Source organism: Marmota marmota, unplaced genomic scaffold (assembly GCF_001458135.2).
Source record: "Marmota marmota marmota unplaced genomic scaffold, marMar, whole genome shotgun sequence".
Classification (NCBI taxonomy): domain Eukaryota; kingdom Metazoa; phylum Chordata; class Mammalia; order Rodentia; family Sciuridae; genus Marmota; species Marmota marmota.
Genome location: NW_026000249.1, coordinates 26136973 through 26159675, shown reverse-complemented (window position 1 = coordinate 26159675; position 22703 = coordinate 26136973). Strand labels below are relative to the sequence as shown.

At 39.2% G+C, this 22703-nt stretch overlaps 2 protein-coding genes and 1 long non-coding RNA gene across 4 annotated transcripts in view; 1 reads left to right on the top strand and 2 right to left on the bottom strand.

Annotated features, from left to right (window-relative positions):
- Otc (ornithine transcarbamylase) overlaps positions 1-1163 on the bottom strand; it is a 59072-nt gene extending 57909 nt beyond the window's left edge. The window contains exon 1 of the mRNA XM_015488108.2: positions 875-1163. Coding sequence (XP_015343594.1) covers positions 875-951 — 77 coding nt within the window. The 5' untranslated portion in view covers positions 952-1163. The remainder of the gene's footprint in view (positions 1-874) is intronic.
- An 11542-nt stretch (positions 1164-12705) lies between these two features.
- Positions 12706-21613, bottom strand: LOC107144300. Of its 2 annotated transcripts, none has more exons than XR_001503779.2 (3): positions 21402-21613; positions 20888-20923; positions 12706-12922 (listed from the first exon to the last, which is right to left on the bottom strand). It is a non-coding gene; the product is annotated as an uncharacterized LOC107144300 (long non-coding RNA). The 2 variants fall into 2 exon arrangements; XR_007344737.1 differs by having other exon boundaries at positions 21468-21595.
- Positions 21614-22474: 861 nt separating this feature from the next.
- Positions 22475-22703, top strand: part of Rpgr (retinitis pigmentosa GTPase regulator) — a 49673-nt gene continuing 49444 nt past the window's right edge. The window contains exon 1 of the mRNA XM_015488107.2: positions 22475-22703. Within this exon, the coding sequence (XP_015343593.2) occupies positions 22547-22703 (157 nt within the window). The 5' untranslated portion in view covers positions 22475-22546.

Sequence of the window (22703 nt, the reverse complement as noted above, 5' to 3'; positions counted from 1 at the left end):
AGGAGGAGGAGGAGGAGGAGGAGGAGGAGAGCTAACAGCAGAGTACAGAGAACCTAGAGCTGTCAGATGATCCAGAGAAGTGAGGCCCAGGGCCACTGTCAGATTAGGTCCACTTCCTAATAGTAGGAGAAAACTTCACACCAGAACCTTCTTCCTTTAGGAAGTCAGAGAGGTTCTTTTGAGGTTGGTTTAGAGAGTAAAGAGGCTCTGAGGAAATTCTGATTGTCAACAGGCAATTATACTCTAGAAGCTTCCTGGCACTCGTGTCTGTACTTCATGGCCTTGCTTACCCAGCTAACACATTTTCCTGCTCTCTCTTCCCTCTTCCCCACTGCCACCCTCCATGTCATCTTCAACCACATGCTCAATGGCTGCAAGCAGGATGTAAGCTTTTATCATGAATTCATTGTAGGCAACCTCCTTTGCACATGCCACCAACAATTTCAGAGATGAATTTCAAATTTGCTATTTGTAGTCTGTTTTTAAAAGGAACTGATTAGTCCCAACACCCTAGAGTGATATATTATTTTCCAGAAAACCCAAATACAAGTTGAAGGCTCTGCGTAAATTAGTTCCTCTCATTTCCTTCAGCCAGTTGCTTGTTTAAAATGTACACAAATGGAAGATGTCAAGAATATTTAGTCTGTTATACCTGCTGCCGGTAGCTTCTCCCAACCCGGTGCACAATGAAATCTGATTACAGAAAGTCTGAGAAATGAAAGCTTCACTGGAATTAGAGACAGCTGTCTCACATAAGCTAGACCATGCTGTTACACTCTGCAGAAAGAGATCTTTTGCAACTGCACTCCTCTGCAGAATGCAATTTCATTTATCACTATGGTTCCTAAATCAGACCCAAATCTCTGTCACTTACCGAAAATTTCGTACCACAAAATTGTGACCATTTCTAAGAGATGCATTGTTGAACAGGATCCTCAAATTAAACAGCATCTTCTTTTGATATGTAAAGAATAACTCTATGCTCTTGACAACTCCACAGCAAGTCAGCCAGTGGGAGCCACCTCAAAGCTGTGAATGCTTTCAATTGCAGAGAGAGGGCAAAGGTTGAATCACCCTTCAACCACCTTATCCGTTTGTTCTGGTTAGAGATACAACAGGGCAGGGTGCAAGAGCATTTGAACTTTAAGCCTAATTCCACTGCTGTGTATTTTTTGAAAAAAAAAAAAAATCCTGACTCTTTTAGTGCCCAGCCTCCTCATTTTTCATAATGTATTTATACTGTCAGATGCTTGTATAAAATCAGTTGACAAGTACCCATTGAGCATATAATGTATGCAAGGCACTGTGGTGCTGGCTGCTGTGAAAGTACATAGAAATAACTCATTCAGAAAATGTGAACTGGCAGTGCAGAACCCCAGATGTAGATGTGACAGCCCTGAGTATTTCCACTTTCCTACCTCTCTGTCCCAGGCTTTCCACAAAAGCAAACAGAAAGAAGTGGCTTGGAAGGGGTGTGTGTGTGTGGGGGGAGGGAATCTAGAGATAGGAAAGAGGTATGATAAAAAGATCTGTCTTGGAGCTTCCCTTGTTCCTTGCACATAATAGGTTTTCAATAAATAAATAACTGCTTATTAGTTCTAGCAGCATCTGACCATCAATAGAAGTGAGGAGGGAATATTATATTGTCCTCCCTCCCCACCAGCAGTCTCTCCAGATCACCAAGGGACCATCCACAGCTTCACATTCATTCATTTATCCATAGATATAAATCAGATGTTTCCAAAGTGTATTATGTCTTAGTGGGCTAGACTAGAATTTCGGAAAAGGAAATGATCTGACCTTTGCAAAGTTTACATTTCAATAAAGATGATAATATTTGTAAATAAACATCCATAATACAATCCCACAGGAGCGGTCCAGATAAATTTGTCTTGCATCACAGGGAAGGGGGAATGTTCCAAGATAGGAAGGGTGGAAGGCTAGGAAGAAGGGAAAGGGGTGGGTGCCACCTCTTCTGGCCAATTTATATGACTTACCCAACCTAGGAAAGCACTTTCTAGAAGTCTGAACAATACAAAAATGAGTGTGATTTTAAAACCAACTATGGCCACTTCAGGGACAAGGATAGTTGTGATGCCATAATTGATGTTAGCAGGGGAATAAATCTTGACACTATTCCCTTCTACTCATGGAGAATGATGTGAGATAAAGAGAAAGACAAATTTCTGAACCTTTGCCAAATATTCTATTCTGGAAAAGAATATTCCAGGAAGAAGCAACTGTAAAGGCACAGAGATGAGACATTAGAAAGTAAATGTGCCAAGTAGAATAGATGGCTGCTTTGTTTGAAAAGACAGTAAAGCATCTTTAAAGAGGCAAAACAAGGCCAGTTGTTGGACAGGTTTCAGAAAAGTCAAATTGCTCACGTAATACAAGGGAGGGAAATTGGAGGTTTGCACGGAAAGAGGGCATATCATCACCTTGTTATCGTCAGCAAATTGTGCTAACCACACAAACAACTTGCATGAGCAATTCTCAGAGAGAAGTCATTCTTGTCTTCTGTGTTCTGAGCTAGAGAACGTGGGTACCACTTCTGAGATGCTGAAATAACACACAAATCTTAATTCTAAGGAAGTAGGAGCTCAAAGCTGGAGGGGACTGAGGGATGCTGCCCATAGAAATTAGTAGCTGCACTTGAAGTGAGTTGAGATTAAAGGCAATTTCACTGAATCTGAAAAGGCTCCCTCACTGACTTACCCATCTCTGGAGCCTATTTACCTTATTGGCTTTGATGTCCATCCTCAGAATTCATCCAAGGGCTCTTGTTGACCCCTCTGTGATTTCTTTAATCCAGCTTCAACTGCCTAGTTTGACTTCCTAACTTGTTCCCTTTGTTTATTCTGTCTTCCATTCATTCATATTTTTTTCTGTGCTGGGTGGGCTCTGAGGAATATAGTGATGAGTCCCTTCCCATCTGGAGTTCATCATTTGGAATGACTCTGGGATACAACTTTTGTCTCTGTCCTTTGACTCCATACATCCTAACCAAGGGAGAGGGGTTTGTTACCTACTCCCTTCTTCAGGCCACATGAGATCCCCCAGCTTGGCTTGACCCTCAATCAGCTTCCACCATCAGAGGATAGGGATTAGCTAGGTTTTCTGAAGGAGGTGGTCCTGATCTTCAATGAATTGCAAGAATTGGAGAATTTTCAAAATTGGAAGGATCTAAAAGGATTTTATAGCAAATGAAGGAAGCTTTGAGTAGACACAGGAGACTGAACAAATAGAGTATATAGGGTAACAACCAATGATTCACAGATGGAACAAAGGGTCCACCCCAACCATTAACTATTTAAATGAAGTCCTGCTACCACCAAGAACACCATGGAAAATATAAAACCATGAGTGTCTGTGTCCTGTTTGTATCTCCTTGGCATTCAGTCTTCCCTGAAATACCTGACACTCCTTTTTATTATTATAATTAACCATATTAATTGTTTAAGTTAATGGGATATTTCCATACATGCATATATTCTGCTTTGTTGTGTCTATCCTTCCTTTTCCCCACAACCCCCTTCCCAGTCCCTCATAGTCCCTCTCCTATATTTAGATCATCTTCTTGTTTGTTTAGTTTCCTCATTGACAGAAAACATGATACTTGTCTTTCTATGTTTGGCTTATTTTGCTTAACATGATGTCCCTCCAGTTACATCCCTAGTAAAATCCAAGCACTAGACAGGGAATCAATGTAATGTAAAAGAAAGAATGAAGAGAATGATGTTTGAAGATCAAATGTGACCTCTGACTCAGTCACTGATGGTGAACTTGATTGAGTCACTTGAGATCCTCAGAATCCTTATCTATCCAACAAAAGTTTTTATAAAATGACTTAGACAGTGCTTGGGAAACCTTAGCATGCTTACCAAACACGAGGTAAAGTGTCTAACAGCATGGTATAGCTATTACAAAAAACATATATTGCAAATTTGAGCTCTATACAAAAAGGAATATGGTTGTTACTATAGTGAGAAGCTCTGGTTTATTTCTGAGTTTGACTAATTACATAAATAATATTTATAGCCAATTGTCTAGACTCCTAAAGAAACCACAGCATTTGCATGCAATACACCCTTTAGTTGTCTTCCAAGTTCTGTGAAATTGTTGCAGATGTTGTATTTTCTACTGGAAATGTGCCGCAGTCTGGTTGGGCACAATTCAGGAGCCACTTGTCAAAAGAAACGAACATTATTTTTAGAACACACACACCGCACCACACAGCTCCTCAGGAAAACCCTCAGAGCCCAACTGCCACCACTGGCTTCCCACAAGCCTCTCAACCTCCCCCACTCCTCCTGCTCTTGAGGCCAATTGGCTGGGTCGCCTGGGCAGAGCCAAAAAAAGTCCCCCAATGAGCAGCTCCGTGGTCTGAAAGGGCGGGGAAACAGCCCAATGAGCATCACCAGAGGAACCAATCAGTTGGCAGCTAGAAGTTTGCTGGGGCCGCTGTGAGCCAATCATCAGCTGGCAGCTGGAAGTTTGCTGGGGCCCCTTCGGCTGTGGCTCTCAACAGATATGAACAAAAAACCTTGTATCCTTGTCTGAGCCCAGTGTCCATCCTATGGACATGAGAGGGAGTAGCCTTAGAATGAAATTGTGATTGGCAGAATGGAAAAAGGAAAAAATTCAGTCATTTATGACATTATTAAATTTTAAAATCAACCAACATAATTACCTTCACTACCATTTAACACCTTGTTATGTGAAATAATTAATGTCCTTGTTCTTGAAATCACTCCAAAATGGGGTTTAGTTACTTGTTGCCAAATGCCTACTAATACACAATTTGGATTAGGTTTTGAAGGTTTATTTCTTATATAACAACATGGAAAAAATCATGTCTAGTTCAGAACCTATTGCTTATTGGTTGAATAACCTTAAGCAAGTCAAGTCAATTTCCTTATATATAAATAGAAACAAGTTCCATCACACCAGAAAACCTGCCTTTATTATTATTTTTTTAGTTGCTGATGGATCTTTATTTTATTTATTTGTACATGGTGCTGAGAATCGAACCCAGTGCCTCATGCCTGCTAGGCAAGTGCTCTACCACTGAGCCACAACCTCAGCCCCAGAAAACCTGCCTTTAAATCCATAAGTAATCACACCCTCTCCTCTAACCCCTTGTATACTGATGATTTTTCTCTCCCTTACAGCTTTGCCTTTTTCAGAATGTAGCATAAATTGAATCATACATAATCTTTTCAGATTGGCTTCTTTCACTCAGCATAATGTCTTCAAAATTTATCCTTGTTGCATGTATCACTAGTTTTTTCCTTTTATTGTTGAACAGTACCCAATTGTGAGAACATATCACAGTTTATTTATCCATTCCCCATAAAGGACACTTGGGTGCTTCTTGGTTGGGGAGCTTATAGTAAATAGATCTGCTATAAACATTTCTGTAAATGTTTTTGTGAGAACATACGTTTGATTTACCTAGGGTAAATATCTAAGAGTAGAAAGACTGGATCTTATTGTAGTTATATGCTTAACTTTTGAAAACACTGTCACATTGTTTTCCAAAATGACTACACCATTTTGCAGTCCCAGAAGTAAAGCATGAGAGATCCTTCCAGCACTTGGTATTGTCACTATTTTTCAAATATGTAATGCAAATTATGGTTTTAATTTGCATTTCTATAAAGGTTAATAATTTTGAACATCTTTTCATGTGATTATTTGTCATCCACGTCTTCTTTGGTGAAATTTCTGTTAAAACCTATTGTCCACCTTTTAAAATTAATTTATTTCTTATTGTGTATATATAGTCACATACATATATATTCTTGATACAAGATCTTTATTGTATATATGACATGAAAATACTTTTTTCCCAGTCTGTAGCTTGTATTTTATTCTCCAGACAGTGTCTTTTTTCCTTATTTTTATTGGTGCATTATAGTTGTATATAAAGTAAGGATTTATTGTTACATATTTGTACATGCACATAATATAACAATATAATTCGGCAAATATTATTCCCCAGTATTCCCCCTTTCTCTTCCCTTCTCCCTCACCCTGGTCAGACAGTATATATTTTTTTAAGTTTTTTAAAAATATTTTTTTTAGTTGTAGATGGACACAATACTTTTATTTATTTGTTTATTTTTATGTGGCACCAGGGATCAAACCCAGTGCCTCACGCATGCTAGGCAAGCGCTTTACCACTGAGCCACAAATCTGGCCCCTAGGCAGTATATTTTGTAAAGAAAAAATTTTTTAATTTTGATCAAGTTCAATTTACCATTTTTTTTCTTTTCACAGATCAAGCTGTTGATACTATATCTATAAAGTATTTGCATAACCCAAGGTCACAAAGATTTTCTTCTCTGCATTCTGAAAGTTTTATGGCCATACATTTGGTATTCAGATCTATGATCTATTTGAGATAAGTTTCATCTAAGGTTTGTGGTTTAGATTGAGGATTTTCCCCCCAACATATTGATGTCCAATTTCCCTTTTCTTATGAGCTCTCTATGTCTTGGATCAGATCCACTATGGGGAAGAATCCAATAATTCTTATGCATTAATATCCCTGGAATGCTTCGTAAGCTGTAAAGCTCTGCCTATGGAAGAATTATTATGTGACTTGGATCTTCATGGGAACTGGCAATAAGAAAAAAAAATTAGACTTATGGTAGTGAAAGAAATCACCTATCAGTTGGCTATATTTTTCTCTCCCCATGTTTATATGTTACCCAAGGAGCTCCTGATTTACAGAAAATCTGAAAATTACTTTTCAATTAACAGATGGTAATGGGACTTTGTCTAAAAATATTGATTCAGGGGTGTTTTCTTGCTACAACACTGCTAAGTGTTTGTTCAAATGGCAGGCCCTAAGGGAAATTGTGAAATCAGTAAAAATTATCTCTATCCCTTTTCCCACTATATACTTTCAACTGAGGCATTTGAAGAAGGTAATCAGTTTCCCCATGAAGTCCAAAATTCTGAACAGAGTGTGAAATGCTGTTCATCAAATTTAAGATTGGCTTAAATCTTAAATTTGATGTAAAGAGAAGAAAGTATAATCTTTCTTCTCTTGACATATAGACCACATTGCCATTGAAGTCATTCTGATGATCACTTAATCTTGCAGTTCTTGGTTTTAATCTGAGCTCTGAATTTTCCAGAGCTTAGAATGGACAAAAATCTCAAGATTTTATGCCTAATGCCTTTTACATTATGATCTAGTAAATTTCAGCATAAAAGACAAGACTAAGAAATGCACAGCACAATTTATGAGATAGGAAAAGGGTAAAAATTTTATGGTTAATGATCCAACCTCATGTCAGAGGCAGATGAGATGCAAAGGGCAAGTTCTTTTTCAAGGGTACCCTTTTATTTGCTCAAGCTCCCACCCAGAATCCTAGAGCCATCTCTTCCCCCATAGGCTGATTCCAATTCCTCCCCTTGGAAGTGCAGAGGTCAAGTTGTGCATAAAGGAGATTTATTGGCAGACCAAAGGCTATCAAGCATTAAGCAAACAGGGAAATCACAGATGTTCAAAGTTCACCAGTGTCTCAACCATCATCCCTGAAGCTCCCTGGGACTACTAGACACTTCTAGGCCTGAGTAATGAAGACCTTGTGAGATCATTGGCATTGCTTCCTACTTAGTCTACAAGCACTGTGTCGGGAATAATTTCCATGACAATATTCTCCCCTCAAGTCCAGGACACATATCCTTAGATGTACTCAAAAGCCATGCTTATTGAATGCCTTCTATGCCCATTTCTACTTCTTGATGAAACATGCAGTCATCTTTGTGGTTGATGCCTCTCTCCAGACCCTACTTGGGAAGTCATCTTAACTTGCTCTTGATTGTTTTTTTTTAGGCTACATGTGCTAAGCAAGTGCTCAGCCCTCACCTTCAGCTGTTGGTTAAACACAGCCTTCTTTTCTTAAGGCTGATCCATTGGAAACAACTCAGTGGCCTGTAAAGATGCAACCTATCCAGTATCTAGAAGATACACTATGGGAATCTTTTGTCCCTAATATAAAAGAGAAACAAGCCCTTTTAATGCAACTTAGTTGAATATTTGGAGGCTGGGTTATGAGACTGGGCACTCACCATCACTGATTTCATCCTCCAGAATTTTTCAACTGGAGTTCAGGATCATTTCTTTTGGAAAACCAAGTAGTTCATTCCCAGGTCACCCTTGATTGTTACCCAGTGTATTGCCATTAAGGAATAAGCAAATCATTTGGGAAGCAGTGTAGGCGAGTTAATCCAAGGATTTGAGAAGGAGCAATTTATGTTAAGCAAATTAGTTTCTCTAAGCCTCAGATCCCTCCTTTGTTGATTGGTGGCACTATTAGTTCCTACTTGTAGCTGTGTTGTAAGGATGGAATGTGATAGTGGATTGTAGGGTACGTGGCTCAGTGTTTGTCATGAGACCCAGGAAACAGGGCTGGAGGTTCTGGCAATTGAAAGATACGGTGGGGATATTGGTCATCCTTTATTTGGAGGCTGCCATCGCCATTAGCAAGCCCCCAGCTTCAGCTTCAACCACCAGCCAGTTTCATTGTAGTCCCCATTTTGTCCCAATTAGCCTATCCCTTTTATTTGCAGGCCAAACAAAGAAGGCACACTGCCAACAGGTTACATAAGGGGGCACATGCTTACAACTAAATGTTTATGACCTTAAATCTAAACACTGAACCACAATGTTAACTAACCATAAATAACTGAATCCCAGCCTTGGTACACACTAAAAATATAACATAGCCCCCGGAAGTCTTGGCAAAGGAGACTAAATACAGCCATGTTTGTGCCTAACCCATCAGTGTTCAATAAATATTAGCTTTTGTAAATTACTACAATCAGTACATGTGGTGAGAGCCCCCACCTCTGGTCCTGTGATTGTTTTATAATAGTCACTTTCCTAGAAATAAAAGTATTTGGGGGCTTTACTTTCTTTGATCTACTCTTTGGGGTTGTATGAAATTTCAAATCACCCTGTTGTTCTCTAAATAAAAAAATAAGAAACAAGTGCAATGGTTTGCAGTGAGTACCTATGGTGTGGCTTCTTTTTCTCTTTTCCTTTTTCCCATAAATGATGTGAAAACAAAGAACTTTGTTCTCCCTCAATACATCAACTGCCTAACATTGTAAGTTTCTAATCTTTTATTGTCCTTCTGTGACCTGTCACGCTAAGCAACCTATCCCATTTGAGATGAAAATGAGATAAAGTAATTAATGATTGTTAAGTGCTTCAAAAATACAAAGCACTCTATAAATGCCAAGAGTGATTATTGCCTTCCAGTGTAAAGAAGTATAATAAAAATGGATCATAAAATCTCTTCACTATCATGGCCACTACTCTTTTTGCCACTTAAAATTTACAATTACAGTCTGCTTATTCAAAGCAATGAGGGCCATGAAAACAAGGCAGTCATTTTCTAAAGGAGGTTTGCCCCAATCAATTGAACACAAAATGACTCTGGAGACATCAACAATACATTTCACAAAGTCCATGTGGAAATAACACATCAAAATCACCTTTAGAAGCCAGGCATGGTGGTGCATGCCAGTAATTCCTGTGACTCTGGAGGCTGAAGCACAAGTTCAAGGCCTCACTCAGCAACTTAGTGAGGCCCTGTCTCAAAATAAAAAATAAAAAGGGATGGGGCTAGAACTCAGTGGTTGAGTGCCCCTGGGTTCAATCCTCAGTAGTAGAAAAAAAATAATTTTAAGTCAAACATGTACTTGATACACTTAACCTACTGACTATCCTAGCTTAGCAACACAGCACACCACAATTGTTAGTTGTTTCCCCCTTGTGATTATGTAGCTTACTGGGAACCGGAGCTTGTTGCTGCTGGTCAGAATCATGAGAGTATCAGATTGCATAGAGCTAGCCAAGGAAAAGATCAAAATTCAAAACTGCAAGTACAGTTTCTATTAAATGCATATCATTTTTGTACCATTATAAAGAAAACAAACAACAACAAAAAAGCCAAACCATTGTAAGTTAGGAACCATCTATGTATCACTACCATGTATTTGTTCTCATACTCTCTGCATCATAGCAGCAGGACACTAGACAGAGAGAATAAATAATCCAGATAACCTTGGGTTAGGAAGGGGGCAAAGGGTAAATGCATTATTGAGTTCAGAAGAAACTATTTGATCAACTTAAAGTGAAAGCTATTTGCTAGTTTCCCTACTTTAATTCCAAATTGAACTGCATTTTAAACTTGCCAGGTATAACTGTCATGTCTGGAAGCCCACCTATTTCTTTGAGTTTAAAGAATCCTGGGGACTTTAGTAGGATTCTACAAAGGGTTAAGACATGAGGAGGGATGTAAACAATTGAGTTTTCATTGGAGGGCATGAACATATTCTTGGCCCAGGATTTAAGGTTGTTTTGGAGCCACATTATTATAGAAGTGTTTTATACTTTTGAAATGGACCACAATTTTCAAAACATTCTGAGCTATTTTCTTCTTTTTCATCCTGACTCTGCCCTTTGATTTGACAAAGCGATGTTGGCACCTGACACCATTCCTTAACTTTATTAAGAGAGTATAATTAAAAGTTATTTGTGTTCAATTATTTGCTTATCTGCTTCTTTGATTGTGCTTTCTCTTTTCATCAATACCAATTTTAGCTTCATTTAATCAAAGTGGTGAAATAATTAGATAGATAAGAGATTTAAAGTAAAAGTGATGCATCAACCTTGATAAGACCCTAAGGCCTCCTGGAATATCAACTTCCTTTATCACTGTTCTCCCTAAGATTCACCTTGATTTTTATATGCATTTTAAATTGGCAGGGGAGGAGGTTACCAAGGGAATTATTAAAATCAACAAGAAATTTCATAAGGCAAGTAAGGTAAAAAATGCTTCAGTATTTAATATTATAGGGAAATTCAATAAATATGTAGAATGTGACATATGTAGAAATATTATATTTAATAAACAACTGGGTCAAAACGATCACTTGAAACAACTCATTAGATAAAAGGTAAGATCTTAAATTATGCATGCATTAAACTCCTAATGTTAGCCTTGTACAGGGATAAGGCGTGTGCCACTGCGCCTCACCTCTTTTTACTCTTGATTGAGGGAAAAGAGGGTTTTTCACTGCCCAGCATCTAAACCCCCACTTCAGTTAGTATAAAGTTTTAATCTCTCTCTACCCTTCACAAATATAACTTATTGGCACACAGTCCAGTAGATGCTCCTACCTTGGGCTTTGAATCTTGAATGACTAAAGAAAAAGATCCAGTGAAATGAAATTTACCATGTATGGGGTTGGGGAGAGCACCATCGGCTCATTAAGGGGTTACTCTTCCTGCCCAGGATAATCTACCCTAAAACAATCTCAAATAATTAGTAAATAACAAAGCACAAATACTCAGAAATATATTTACAGAAAGCAAAGCCCCTGATAGATCTAGTCCACATGGATTTTGAAACTAGACAAAGACAAAATGACATCTAGTGGTTTATTTAAGGGGGCACATCAGAGGCAGGGATAAGGTTTCAAAGGCAGAGTTTTGCTTTGTGATGTCTTGTAGTCAGCAGGTTGATTGACATCTTGGCAGGTCACACCCATCTCAGGTGCTGTGTGGGCCACAGCAGAGTGGGATAGAGGTTCACATTGTCCCTGGACAATTGACCAGAGGAAATGTTCACTGGCCATTCCCAGATACCACATGTCTCTATCCACGAGGCTTCCATGCACAGTCACCCACATGCAACCCATGGACAGATCCTGACAACCATGCTTGTATCCACCAGTATTTCTGGCCAAACCCAGTGGCTAGCAAGGTCTTGCCTTAGTGACTAGGTCCAGTAGTAGCTGTGGAATACAGCAAAGATACTGGCTACACCCCAACCTAATCTCCTATTGCCTCCCCTCCCTAGTTTCCCACCTTTACCCAAGCATTCCTCTCCAGCCTTCCTGTTAATTCTATGAGTTCCCTGATGGTTTCCCACTAAATCTTTTTTACCTCCAAGAACCCTGATTCAGAAATTGGTATCATAAAATAAGCTGGAGGCAACTGACCTTCAGAGAAAATTGATAAAACTGGAATTGGTTGACTGACAGTAAAACTCCCCCTTAGAAACACAGCAGCAAACCAGTTTATTAAACAATTGCCTATGGTTGCCTGGAATGTCCAATGAACATCCAATTCAAAGGAGAATAGTATGAAGGGCACAAGGAGTTCAATGGCAGCTGATGAGGTGACTGCTTCTTATAATAAATAGCTTAATGGTGTAAAAAAAGTCATTTGCCTCAGCAGATCTGAAATGGTTGAAGATAAATTCAGACTTTGACTTGATCCAGTGTGTTGATGAATTACAATATCAGTAGTATTCACAGCCCTGACAGGTTTCTGAGTTGCATATTGTAGTATTATCTGGGTTAGATTGAAAGCTGGAAAATTGACATGGAAATATATGAGAGGATTTAGAGGACCCTACGAATGTCGAACCCTTAATTCTCATTGAATTTTCCTTGCCAGCTTAAGAAACCTTTCCTACCTTGCCTGATGAGACTGTTTTTCCCTTGATTGAAGATGCTCTTTCACCTGAGGGAGTTACCGTTCAAGATGAAGCCAGTTCACTTCATTCTCCTCCCTCCCCCATCAATTCCCAAGATTGTCGGATGTCAGCATGACCCTGAGAAGGAGGTGGCACTAACAAAGTCAAAAGCCAAAGAAAGTCAATGAACTTCCGAATTTCTAGTTTTTATTGGTAAAACTCTGAGAAGTGTATATGGGAATAGAGTATAACAATGTTTGATCAAAGATGAGAAATGTAATTTTATATTGGTCCAATAATTCATGAATCATTGTAGATTGAGGAGCAGCCATCTTGAATCCAAGGAGTGAATAAGGTAATGTTCCCAGTGAGCACAAGTCCAAGCAGTGTGCCTCACTGCATTTTACCTGAAAGGAGAGATGATACGAGGCATGGATCATACCACTTCATAAGCAGTGGTTCATGATTTGGCCAGATAATTAGGCATATGGGAAGAACAAGATTAAAGACTGGAGACAAGAAGGTTTTTGCGGAAAATGTGGACAGACTTCTTAGTGGGTAGGAATGTTGATGTCCCTATGAAGACACACCAGAAGCCATATAGGGTGGCAGCCTCTTATGTCTGTCATGTTTATTACTCAGTTAATAAATGTTGCATTTCATTTTAAGGACATAACTATCATATAAATGTTTCCTATAAAGATAGCAGCTGAAAACTCCAATACTGTATTAGCAGAAACGCATGTTCAGTGACTTTTACACATCCATAGCCCAAAAGGTTTTAAGCATTCTACCAAGAAAATATTGACTAGAGAATTCTACTAGATGGACCTGTATATATTTTTGACTGCCCAGCATTTGAACTCCTAACTAAATTTGGGTATCATGATCTTGCTCTCTTGCATAAAGATCTAGAGAGATAAAGAGGCCTTCCTGAGATCAGGAAATGGAGGAGGGAAGGGAATGAGAGAGAGAGAGAGAGGACAGGGAGGAAACTAGAAATTTTAAAAAAGTCAGTACTCTTGTTTGATAGTCTTACTGTTGCAGATTAATAAAAACAAAGACTAAGGAGGTCATTTGTTAGTAGAGACTTGTCTGTTTTTAGAAAGGACACAGCCTTGTTTCTGAACTTTTTTTTAATACCTAGAAATCTCTAATTGTGTGAGTTTCAAAAGGCAGTTTCCCAGTTCCCACCAGGAAAGCCAAAGACAGGCAATATTGCCTCTACCAGGCACTTGAATGTTCCCACTCAGGACTTTGCTCTTGAGAGTGTGACCAAATGGTGAAGGGACAATCAATGAAATTAGAAATATGGTGAAAGCAGCAGCTACATCCAGAAGTGATGTCTGAGCTAGATTACTCCTGCTGAGTGGCCTTTCTTGATCTCTGTCTTTGCTATTACTGAGCCTCCTTCCCCTATCATCCCCAGCCTTTGCACTGGTTCTGCCACAGTTGATTGCCCCACATATTAGATATCTACCTCTGAAAGTTAATTTGTGTGGGCTACATCAATGAGCTCTCTTATTCTTCCAGCTTTTGGTTGGATTTGACTATTGGAATCCCAGCAGGAAAATGGGGAAAGGTCAAGTGGAGATTGTTTATTCTCATTGTTCTCTCCCTATCTGGATATCATGGGTTGGCTTGCTCTTCAATAGAAATTTACTTTTCCTTTCAAGGTGACCTGTTCTACACAACTCCTTCTCTTTCCAAGTTCTAATAAACTCTCTATCCCTTTATGTCTTTGGGCCAAAGGATAGTAACACCTTCACTGCTGTTAGCCTTGGGTGTGTCCAACATTGATATTAGCACTATGTCTTGGGTTTGTGCCAACACCTTTAAAATTGGTTCCTTTTTAAAATTTTTTTAATTTGTTCTTTTTAGCTACACATGGCAGTAGAGTGTATTTTGACATATCACACATAAATGGAATATAACTTCCCATTCTTATGGTTGTATATGATGGGGAGTTACACTGGTTGTGCATTTATATGTGAACATAGGAAAGTTATGTCCGATTCATTCCACTGTCTTTCCTATTTCTATCCCCGTTCCCTTCCCTTCATCCCCCTTTGTCTAATCCAATAAACTCCTATAAACTGGTTCCTTTTAAATTCTGAAATTATCCTAACAAGAGGGTGTCATCTGTTAGTTGGAAACCTAGTTGTTGATGGTCCTTCAAGTACATTCCTTTTCTAGTTAACTTTATGCCATGGAAACCCAACAGACTTAGCATTTTAAGAGGAGGATAAGGAGGGAACAAAAGTTCAGAGTTGGGATCAAAGGTGAAATTTTCAGTGAATGGTAATGGTAAATGGGCTGAATGTATCCAAGTGACCCCGTTAGGAAAAAGTGACCCATAGAACGGCTGAGATAAAAATGGCTCAGAATACACTGAGAGAGTTTTCAAGCCTGATTCCCAGTCACAAAGGGCAATGACAAACAGCTGATGTAAAAGGGAACCTCTGTTCACAGACACAATTGCTGAACAGTTGGGCCATTCATTTTTAAGTGTCTGATAGTCATTAAGTCCTCCCTCTCTCCCTCCCAATTCCTATAGTGCTTTACACAAAGTAAAATGCACACAGGTTCTTCCAGATGTCTCCTGCCCAGTTTTCTTTGCTGTGAAAGAGAAACAGCTGCACCATGTTTAGAATGATGCAGCATGAAAAAGCTATTAATCTGGCTCCATCTAGATGCACCAAGCCTAACTGCAAGGCTGCTTCCAACTTAATTACAGGAGTGTGTACAAAGTAAAGAAACTTTAAAAACACAGACCATGAAACACAAATAAGGGGAATCAAAACTATGAGGCAAAGTAATATGTAAAGAGCTTGCCAAAAGACAGGAACTATAGTTTTGTTCACAGCATCTCATTTAAACTATATAATTCAGCAAATTAGAAGTTATTATCCTGATTCAACAGATGAAGAGTCAGAAGCAGAGAGCAAGAAACTGCCCAGAGTACCAGGGTAATGCCTGGATTCAAAGCCTTGCTATCCCAAGCCTAGTCTGGGATGTGTGTCCCTCATGGGATGTTAAAGACAATCCATCTCAGTGAAGCAAAACAAATAATGGAACTTTTAGTTATTTTTTTAATCTTACCATTTTAAATCTTCTATTGTTTTATGAATGTTTTACAATGCATACAACATATTAACAGTAGTATATACATATAAATATGTAAATACACATTACTGCTTTGGCTGGGTAGTATCTTTTGATCTCTGCCCTCTCATCTGAGCCTCATTCCTCAGTCTCCCCCCACACTGAGTCTGTGCACCAGCTGATACTCTTAAGTGCCAAATATCAACCCAGGAAAGCTGATTTGCATGGCTACATAATGGGTTCTTATGTCTTCTGACTTTGGGTTTATGAGAAATGAAGATGTATAATCTAAAAAATTTGAAGGGTACTGCTCAGTGCTGTTTCAAGAGACAGTAGTGTAGTTTTTAAAAGCATAGATTCTAGAACCAGTTTGCCTGTGTTCAAACCTCAGCCCTACTGTATTTTAGCTGAGAGACCATGGGTAACATAATCTCTGTATACCTTGGTTTTCTCTCCTGTAATATATAAACAGTTAATACATAGAACGCTTAGGAAATAGCTAGTGCATAATAAGAGAGATTAATCTAAGCTATAATCACCACACTACACGGCCCTTCAAAGTAGCTATCCAGGACATTGTCTCATCATACAACTATGGTCACAGTTACTGGAAAATTCTTCTTTTGGAACTGCATCCTGATTTAATTTATGAGCCATCCAAGATCATCAGATCTACTTCTTGGTAGTCATCCTGTATTTGCAACTTATTTTTGTTCTTGACAATATTTTAAATTTTCATCAATTTACGCTTCAAATTTTCTTCAAAATAACTTGGCTTCCTAAAATCTAATCAAAAGAAAATTGTTTTCTAAAAATCTTTCTTATATGCGAAGATTAAGGATTTTCCATTTCCATAGCTTTTTAACCAAAACATATCCCATGCTTTGGTGTCTCTTCCAAAAAAAGAGTCCAAGAATTTTCTCAGCAATTTGCAGCAATGCTAGGCTAGGTGACCTCCCAAAGAAAGGGACTCGTCCCATTTGGATATATGAGTTATGTCTAGCAAAAAGTAATGCTCATATTAGAGCAAAAAATCACCATCTTATTAGAGCATGGTGTAACGGAGGGAGTCCAGTGTGGAATAAAACTAGGTTTAAATCCTGGTTCAATATTCGCTAACAGAATCACTTACAAATCACTAACGTTTGTAAAGTGATTTAATTATTCCTTGCTGTTCAGATTTGGAGTAGGAGATAAGCTCAGTGAGGTAGAGAGCCATATAAGGCAGTCATGTGGCTATGGTTGGGACTTTGGCTTTCAGACTTTGGTTTTCATTTTGAATGAACACAGTAGCTACTGGAAGGTATTTCTGAGTTTAATTTTTAATAAAATAGCATAATACAATATACATCATTTTGTGATTTTATTTTTCTCTCAAAATTATGTTTTCATGAATTCTTCACTTTCATACATGTAGAACTGGTTCGTTAGTTTTAACTGCTACATAATATCCTGCTATATAAATAAACAGTGTGTCCACTCCTTTACTGATGGACATTTAGGTTAAATGTTAGTCAGCTTTCCATTACTGTGACAAAAAATATCTGAAATAAGCAACTTATAGGGAGGAAAGTTTTATTTTGACTCAAAATTTCATAGATTCAGTTGGTTGGCCCCACTGCTTTTGGGCTTGAGGTAAGGCAGTACATTGTGGAAGGAGGTGTGACAGAGGAAACTTCTCACCTCATGGCAGACAGGAAGCAAAGGAAATGAGAAGAGACCATGGTCTCAATATCTACTACAAGAACATGCCCTCAATGACCTAACTTCCTTCAGTAGGCCCTACCTACTAAAGATTCCACCATCTCCCATTATTGTGGTAGATTAGCAAACAAACCTTTAACACATTTCCCTCTTTTGGAGGAAACTGATGCAAATCATACCCATTTTTTCCCTAGGTTACTGCTATAATGAGAATCCTCATATATGCCTCTTTGGCACAGGTTACCTTTTCAATTTGATTAGTATTAGCAAATTAATTTCTAATGTGATTGCAGTAGTCTTCCTGTGAAAATATATCCTGCATAAACACTCAAAACTAAAGTTATTGATATTATTACATTTAATGCCAATCTTACAAGTATAACATGTTATCTAATTATTACTTATTTTACATTTCGCTTATATCCAGTAGGGTTGAATAGCTTTTGGTAAATATATTGGCCATTTGGATTTTTACCTCTATGAATGCAATATCTTTTGCCCATTTTTTAATCTTTATTTTTGTTAATTTTTATTTATTTTTATGTGGTGCTGAGGATTGAACCCAGTGCCTCACATGTGCAAGGCAAGCACTCTGCCACTGAGCCACAACCCCAGCCCCTCCTTTGCCCTTTTTTTTCTCATCTTTTGCCTTTTCCTTATTGATTTATTGGTGTCCTATACATATTCTTAATACTAGCCTCTTTGTCCATTAAAAAGGAAACTGACCATAAAGGGAGAACCTACAATCACATATATCAGTCTTTTCCTTTCTGGCTTCTACAGACTAGTTTTGATACCTTTCCATAGTTTAAGTTCTTGTTACCTACTATCGTTTGGATATGAGGTATCTACCAGAAGCTCCCGTGTTAATGCAGAAATGTTTGGGGTGAAATGATTAGATTAGGAGAGCTATAACCGAAACAGTAGATAAATCAGATTTTATGGATTAATAATTTGAATGAACTAACTGGGTGGTAACTGTAGACAGGTAGGTGTAGCTGGAGAAAGTGGGTCGTTCCTGGCTCCTTGTGCTCCCTATTCTGTCTGAGTTGAACCACTTTCCTCTGCCATGCTCTTCTAGAAAGATCTTATGCTTCATCACGGGCTCAGGGCAATGGAGTTGGCAGACCATAAACTGAACCTCTGAAACCATGAGCCCAGAATAAACCTTTTCTCCTCTAAGTAGTTATTGTCAGATATGTTGATCCCAGTGATAAAATGCTGATTAACACACTACCCAAAGTGTGATCTATAATCAGCAGCAACAGCAGCAGCTGGGAATTTTTTTAAAATTCAGATTACTCTAGATCTGTAGAATCAAAATCTTAACAAGATCTCTAGATGATCAGTGTACAAATTAAGGATTTTTAAATACCAACTAATTATGAAAGAAACAAAAACGCAAATTTTTTTCGGTGGGGTAGTAGCATAGTACACCCTACCTACCTTTGTGTTTTTCATAAATAAACTTTGGCCAAGATTTGGACTCGTGAGTCCTCAGTGCTGCATGAAAAAATTCAGAAATCAAAAAAGCGATTAGAATATGTTTTGAAATTTTGGATGCTTGTGGAAATTTCATAACGGAGGTTGCAAAGTGGAGACACATCGGTTTATCTGGTTCCAAAGAGAGAAATAAACTGTGATGGCAGCTGCACTGTAATGCAGCTCAGAACGCAGACCTTGGAAGTTTTGATGAATGCTGTCAAAAAAAGAAATGAATTCAGCTAGGAAGCATAATCTATCAAATGTCTTCCTGTTCATAAATGCCTCTATTTTTAGTTGACACAAAATGCTCCAGAAATGAATAACAACTAGAATTAATAGAGGAAATTGCTAAGTCTTGTACATGTTTTCAGATGTGTGATGACTTTTGTGTATCAACACGATTTCCTAAGGAGTATCTGAGTGTTTGGCCCCGTATGCAGAGGACATCAAAAGAGCACATGACTGCTGCTGAGAGTCATAAACTGTGGAACACCCTGCCTTCTCCAACATGAGGGAGGAAACTCCATGAGCTGAAGCCATCTGACTGCAGTGATTGCAGCAGAGGTATTTACTGCTCACTAAATGTTCAAGGGCTCTCCCACATTCCTCAGCCCCCTGATAGAACATACAGGCACATAACACTGGATCTGGTCAATGGGTTATAAGAAGGAGAAACATGTCACTTCTGGCCTCAAGCATTTAATTTCCTGCTCCATCTCTCTGGCCCTGCTACAGCATCCAAAGAGATCACAAGTTGCATATGATGTAGCTACAAGGTAACTGACCCTCCATCAGTAGCCTGGGTCCCTGTGTAACCAGAAGGAGCAGATCTCCCCATTGACCCACATTGAACGTGTAGCATGTATAAGAAAGAAACTTCTTTGTTTGTGTTAGGCCACTGAGATTTGGGTGTTTGTACTGAGGCACAGCCTAAATTTTGCTGATGAGCACAGTTGGCACAGTCAACTCTGCCTCATTAATAATAGCTAACATGATTGAGTGCTATTATATTCCAGGCTCCAAGCTGTTTCACATGCATTATCTAATATCTCCCAAAAGCCTTCTGAGCTGGACAATAGTATCACCATATATTGTATCATATATGATCTAGAACTATATCATAGCTATAAGTATGATGTATATGACATAACTCTAGATCATATATATTAACAATATATAGATGTCATCTATCTACATATATAAATGTATCATATACATCAAAATTATATTGTGAAATGGGGTCTTTCTCCCTCACTTCCTGTATGCTAGAAATGTTGTCTCCTAACTAAGGCAGCTCCTCCACATGGGGTCTGGATGTTATCTCCTCCTGCTTTATGTTATTGATCATTCTCACACTCTCCTGACTCTGCACACTCTCTCCATCTATTCCATTTGAGTCCTAAGTATTCTCAAGTTTCTCCAAGTTTCACAAAAGCCCTCCATCCACCTAACTTCCCTGACTACTATCTCCTCTTCCCACTGAATCCATCTCTATATCCTATCCAAAGCTATCACCCTGATGTCTCCCTCAGTTTCTCCCATTCTGCAACTATTCAAATCATCCTACCAAACAGCTCTTTTCAACAACACTAATGATCACCACATTGCTCAATTAAGTAGCCATTTGGCTTTTACCCTATTTGTCCATATTATGTAACCCAATTGGCCATGCCCTTCTTGTTGATACACTTTTCTATAGGTTCTTCCTTTATGGTCAGTTTAATCTCCTTTTCAGTTTAACCATCTTTTGCTGAGCCATTAAATTTTAAATTCTACGCTACTTATAATAGCCTCTTTTTCCTTCCCATTCTAGTTTACCTGTCCCCAAGGTTGTTATCACCACATAAACCCAGGAATTCACCAAATATGTGCCTCCATATGGGGCTTCTGCCTACCAATTGCCTGCTCAGCTCAACACCTCCACTTGGATATCTTAGTGTGCTCAAAGCTGAACTCACTGTACCCCATCTATCTAACCCAAGCCTCCTTCCTCAGAGTTCCCCATATCCATAAATTGTGCCACCCCACTCCAATTTGCTTATGTTGGAAACCTGAGTGTTGGGTACATCAATACTTACAGAAGTGCTCAGCATCGAAATGTGCTTTACTGCATTCTGAAAATTTAAAAAAAGCAAATGAAAGCATATCATAACTAATGTAAGTCTTTTTTTTTAAATTCTGATTTTCCCACAGTAACTATTATGATCCTTTAAAAGTGAACAACAAATCCTTTAGGCCCTTTTTTTGCTGTTGATCTGTTATTTGGTAATCCAGCACTTTTTAAGAGTTGATACACAGACACCATTTCCTATAGATTTTACCACCTAAAATATTTTTAAATCTGCCTGCTCCTTTCCAGTGCCAATGCACTGAAATCCAAGTCAGCCTGACCATTTATCAGCACCTGCGATAGTCTTTGAACTGTTCTCGCTGCTCTAATTTACTCCCCACGGAGTAGCCAAGCCAGGCAGAATAATTTCAGGAACACGTGTAATTGATCCTGTCCTGTCCCTCCATTGCTTAAAACCCCTCAGTGGTTTCCTGAGGATAAAATCTCAGATTCTTTAACAGGCCCCAAACCCTGCCCCTCACCTGGAGCCAGCCTCTTTGAGTTCCTGGAAAGAACCAACAGCCTTATGAGCCACACAGCCAACTTACTCTGCCCAGAGGTCTCATTTCCCTTTCAGCTTCCCCTTCTTCAGTTTTTAGACTTAAAGTCCTTTCTGTAGATAAGTCTTTTTTAACATCCCACACCAATCAGTGTTTCTTGTTAAACAGTTTCTTAGTACACCTCAGTGTGCTTTGTAAGTAAATGATTAATGAATGATTAATGGATAATTTAAACTGCCATTTTAATGTGAATTCCCTGAGAAAGAGTTGGGAACATGCTCTAGTTCACACAAATAATTCAAGGATCCTTGGGTCTGATTCTAGAGCCCTTGCTTACAACTACCACAGATATATAAATGTACTCATTCTGGAAGATGACTTTTTGCCTCTTTATTTTATGATGGTTACATATTAATGCATAGGAAAACAAGATGTGTCCTACAAAAATACAATATTACTGAGTGAATTCTATACACCTCAGTTTTCCCCTCCTTTGGGAAGCAAGGTTGTTCAGACTACAAACTGGACAAGCTAAGTGGGACTCCTACTCTCTCCATATATAATCTGCCACATTTGTAAATAGGGTGACATTAACTGCCTTACAGATCTGTAATAGCCCTCATTTGTTTAATAAATATTTAATGAACATCTAGTGTATGCTATGCCTTGGTTGACATACTGGGGGTACAAATGTAATTTAGGATATAAAACGTTTAGCAGAAAGCCTAGCTCATTTAATGCTATATATGGTTACTATTAGTAGGTTGTCATAGCTGCGCATCGACATTCGCATGTGTCACAAAGCCCCAGTGATCAAATATGTGAGATTTGTGACGTTTGCCACTAATCCAGGCAGGGTCCCTGTGGAGCCGGTATTCCTCCCAGCAGAAACGCTCACTGCAGGAATCGCAGCTCGGTAGGGCCGCTCCTCCCCTTTGAGCCGCCAGAGGGCGCGCGGTCTCTACTGCCCCGCCCGCTGCCATCTGCGCTTGCGCCGCACTGGCCGCCCTGCCTCCGTTCCCCTCCCCCGTCCCACACTGGGCGCCCGTCCCGCCTCCTGCCTTAACGCTCCGCCTCCGTTGCCCATAGCGGCTATTTGTTGACTTCCGGGAGCGCGGCAGCGGCCAATGCCAAGAGGGTCGCTATGGGGGCCCCCGGGGGTACAGAAGCCCGCACTGTGGCTGAGGCACTGCCTTAAGCTCCCCCGAGCTGCCCCCGCACTCTTCCCAGAACTGACGGAGACTTCCCTTACGGTCCTCGGCATGGGGGAGCCCGAGATTCTGG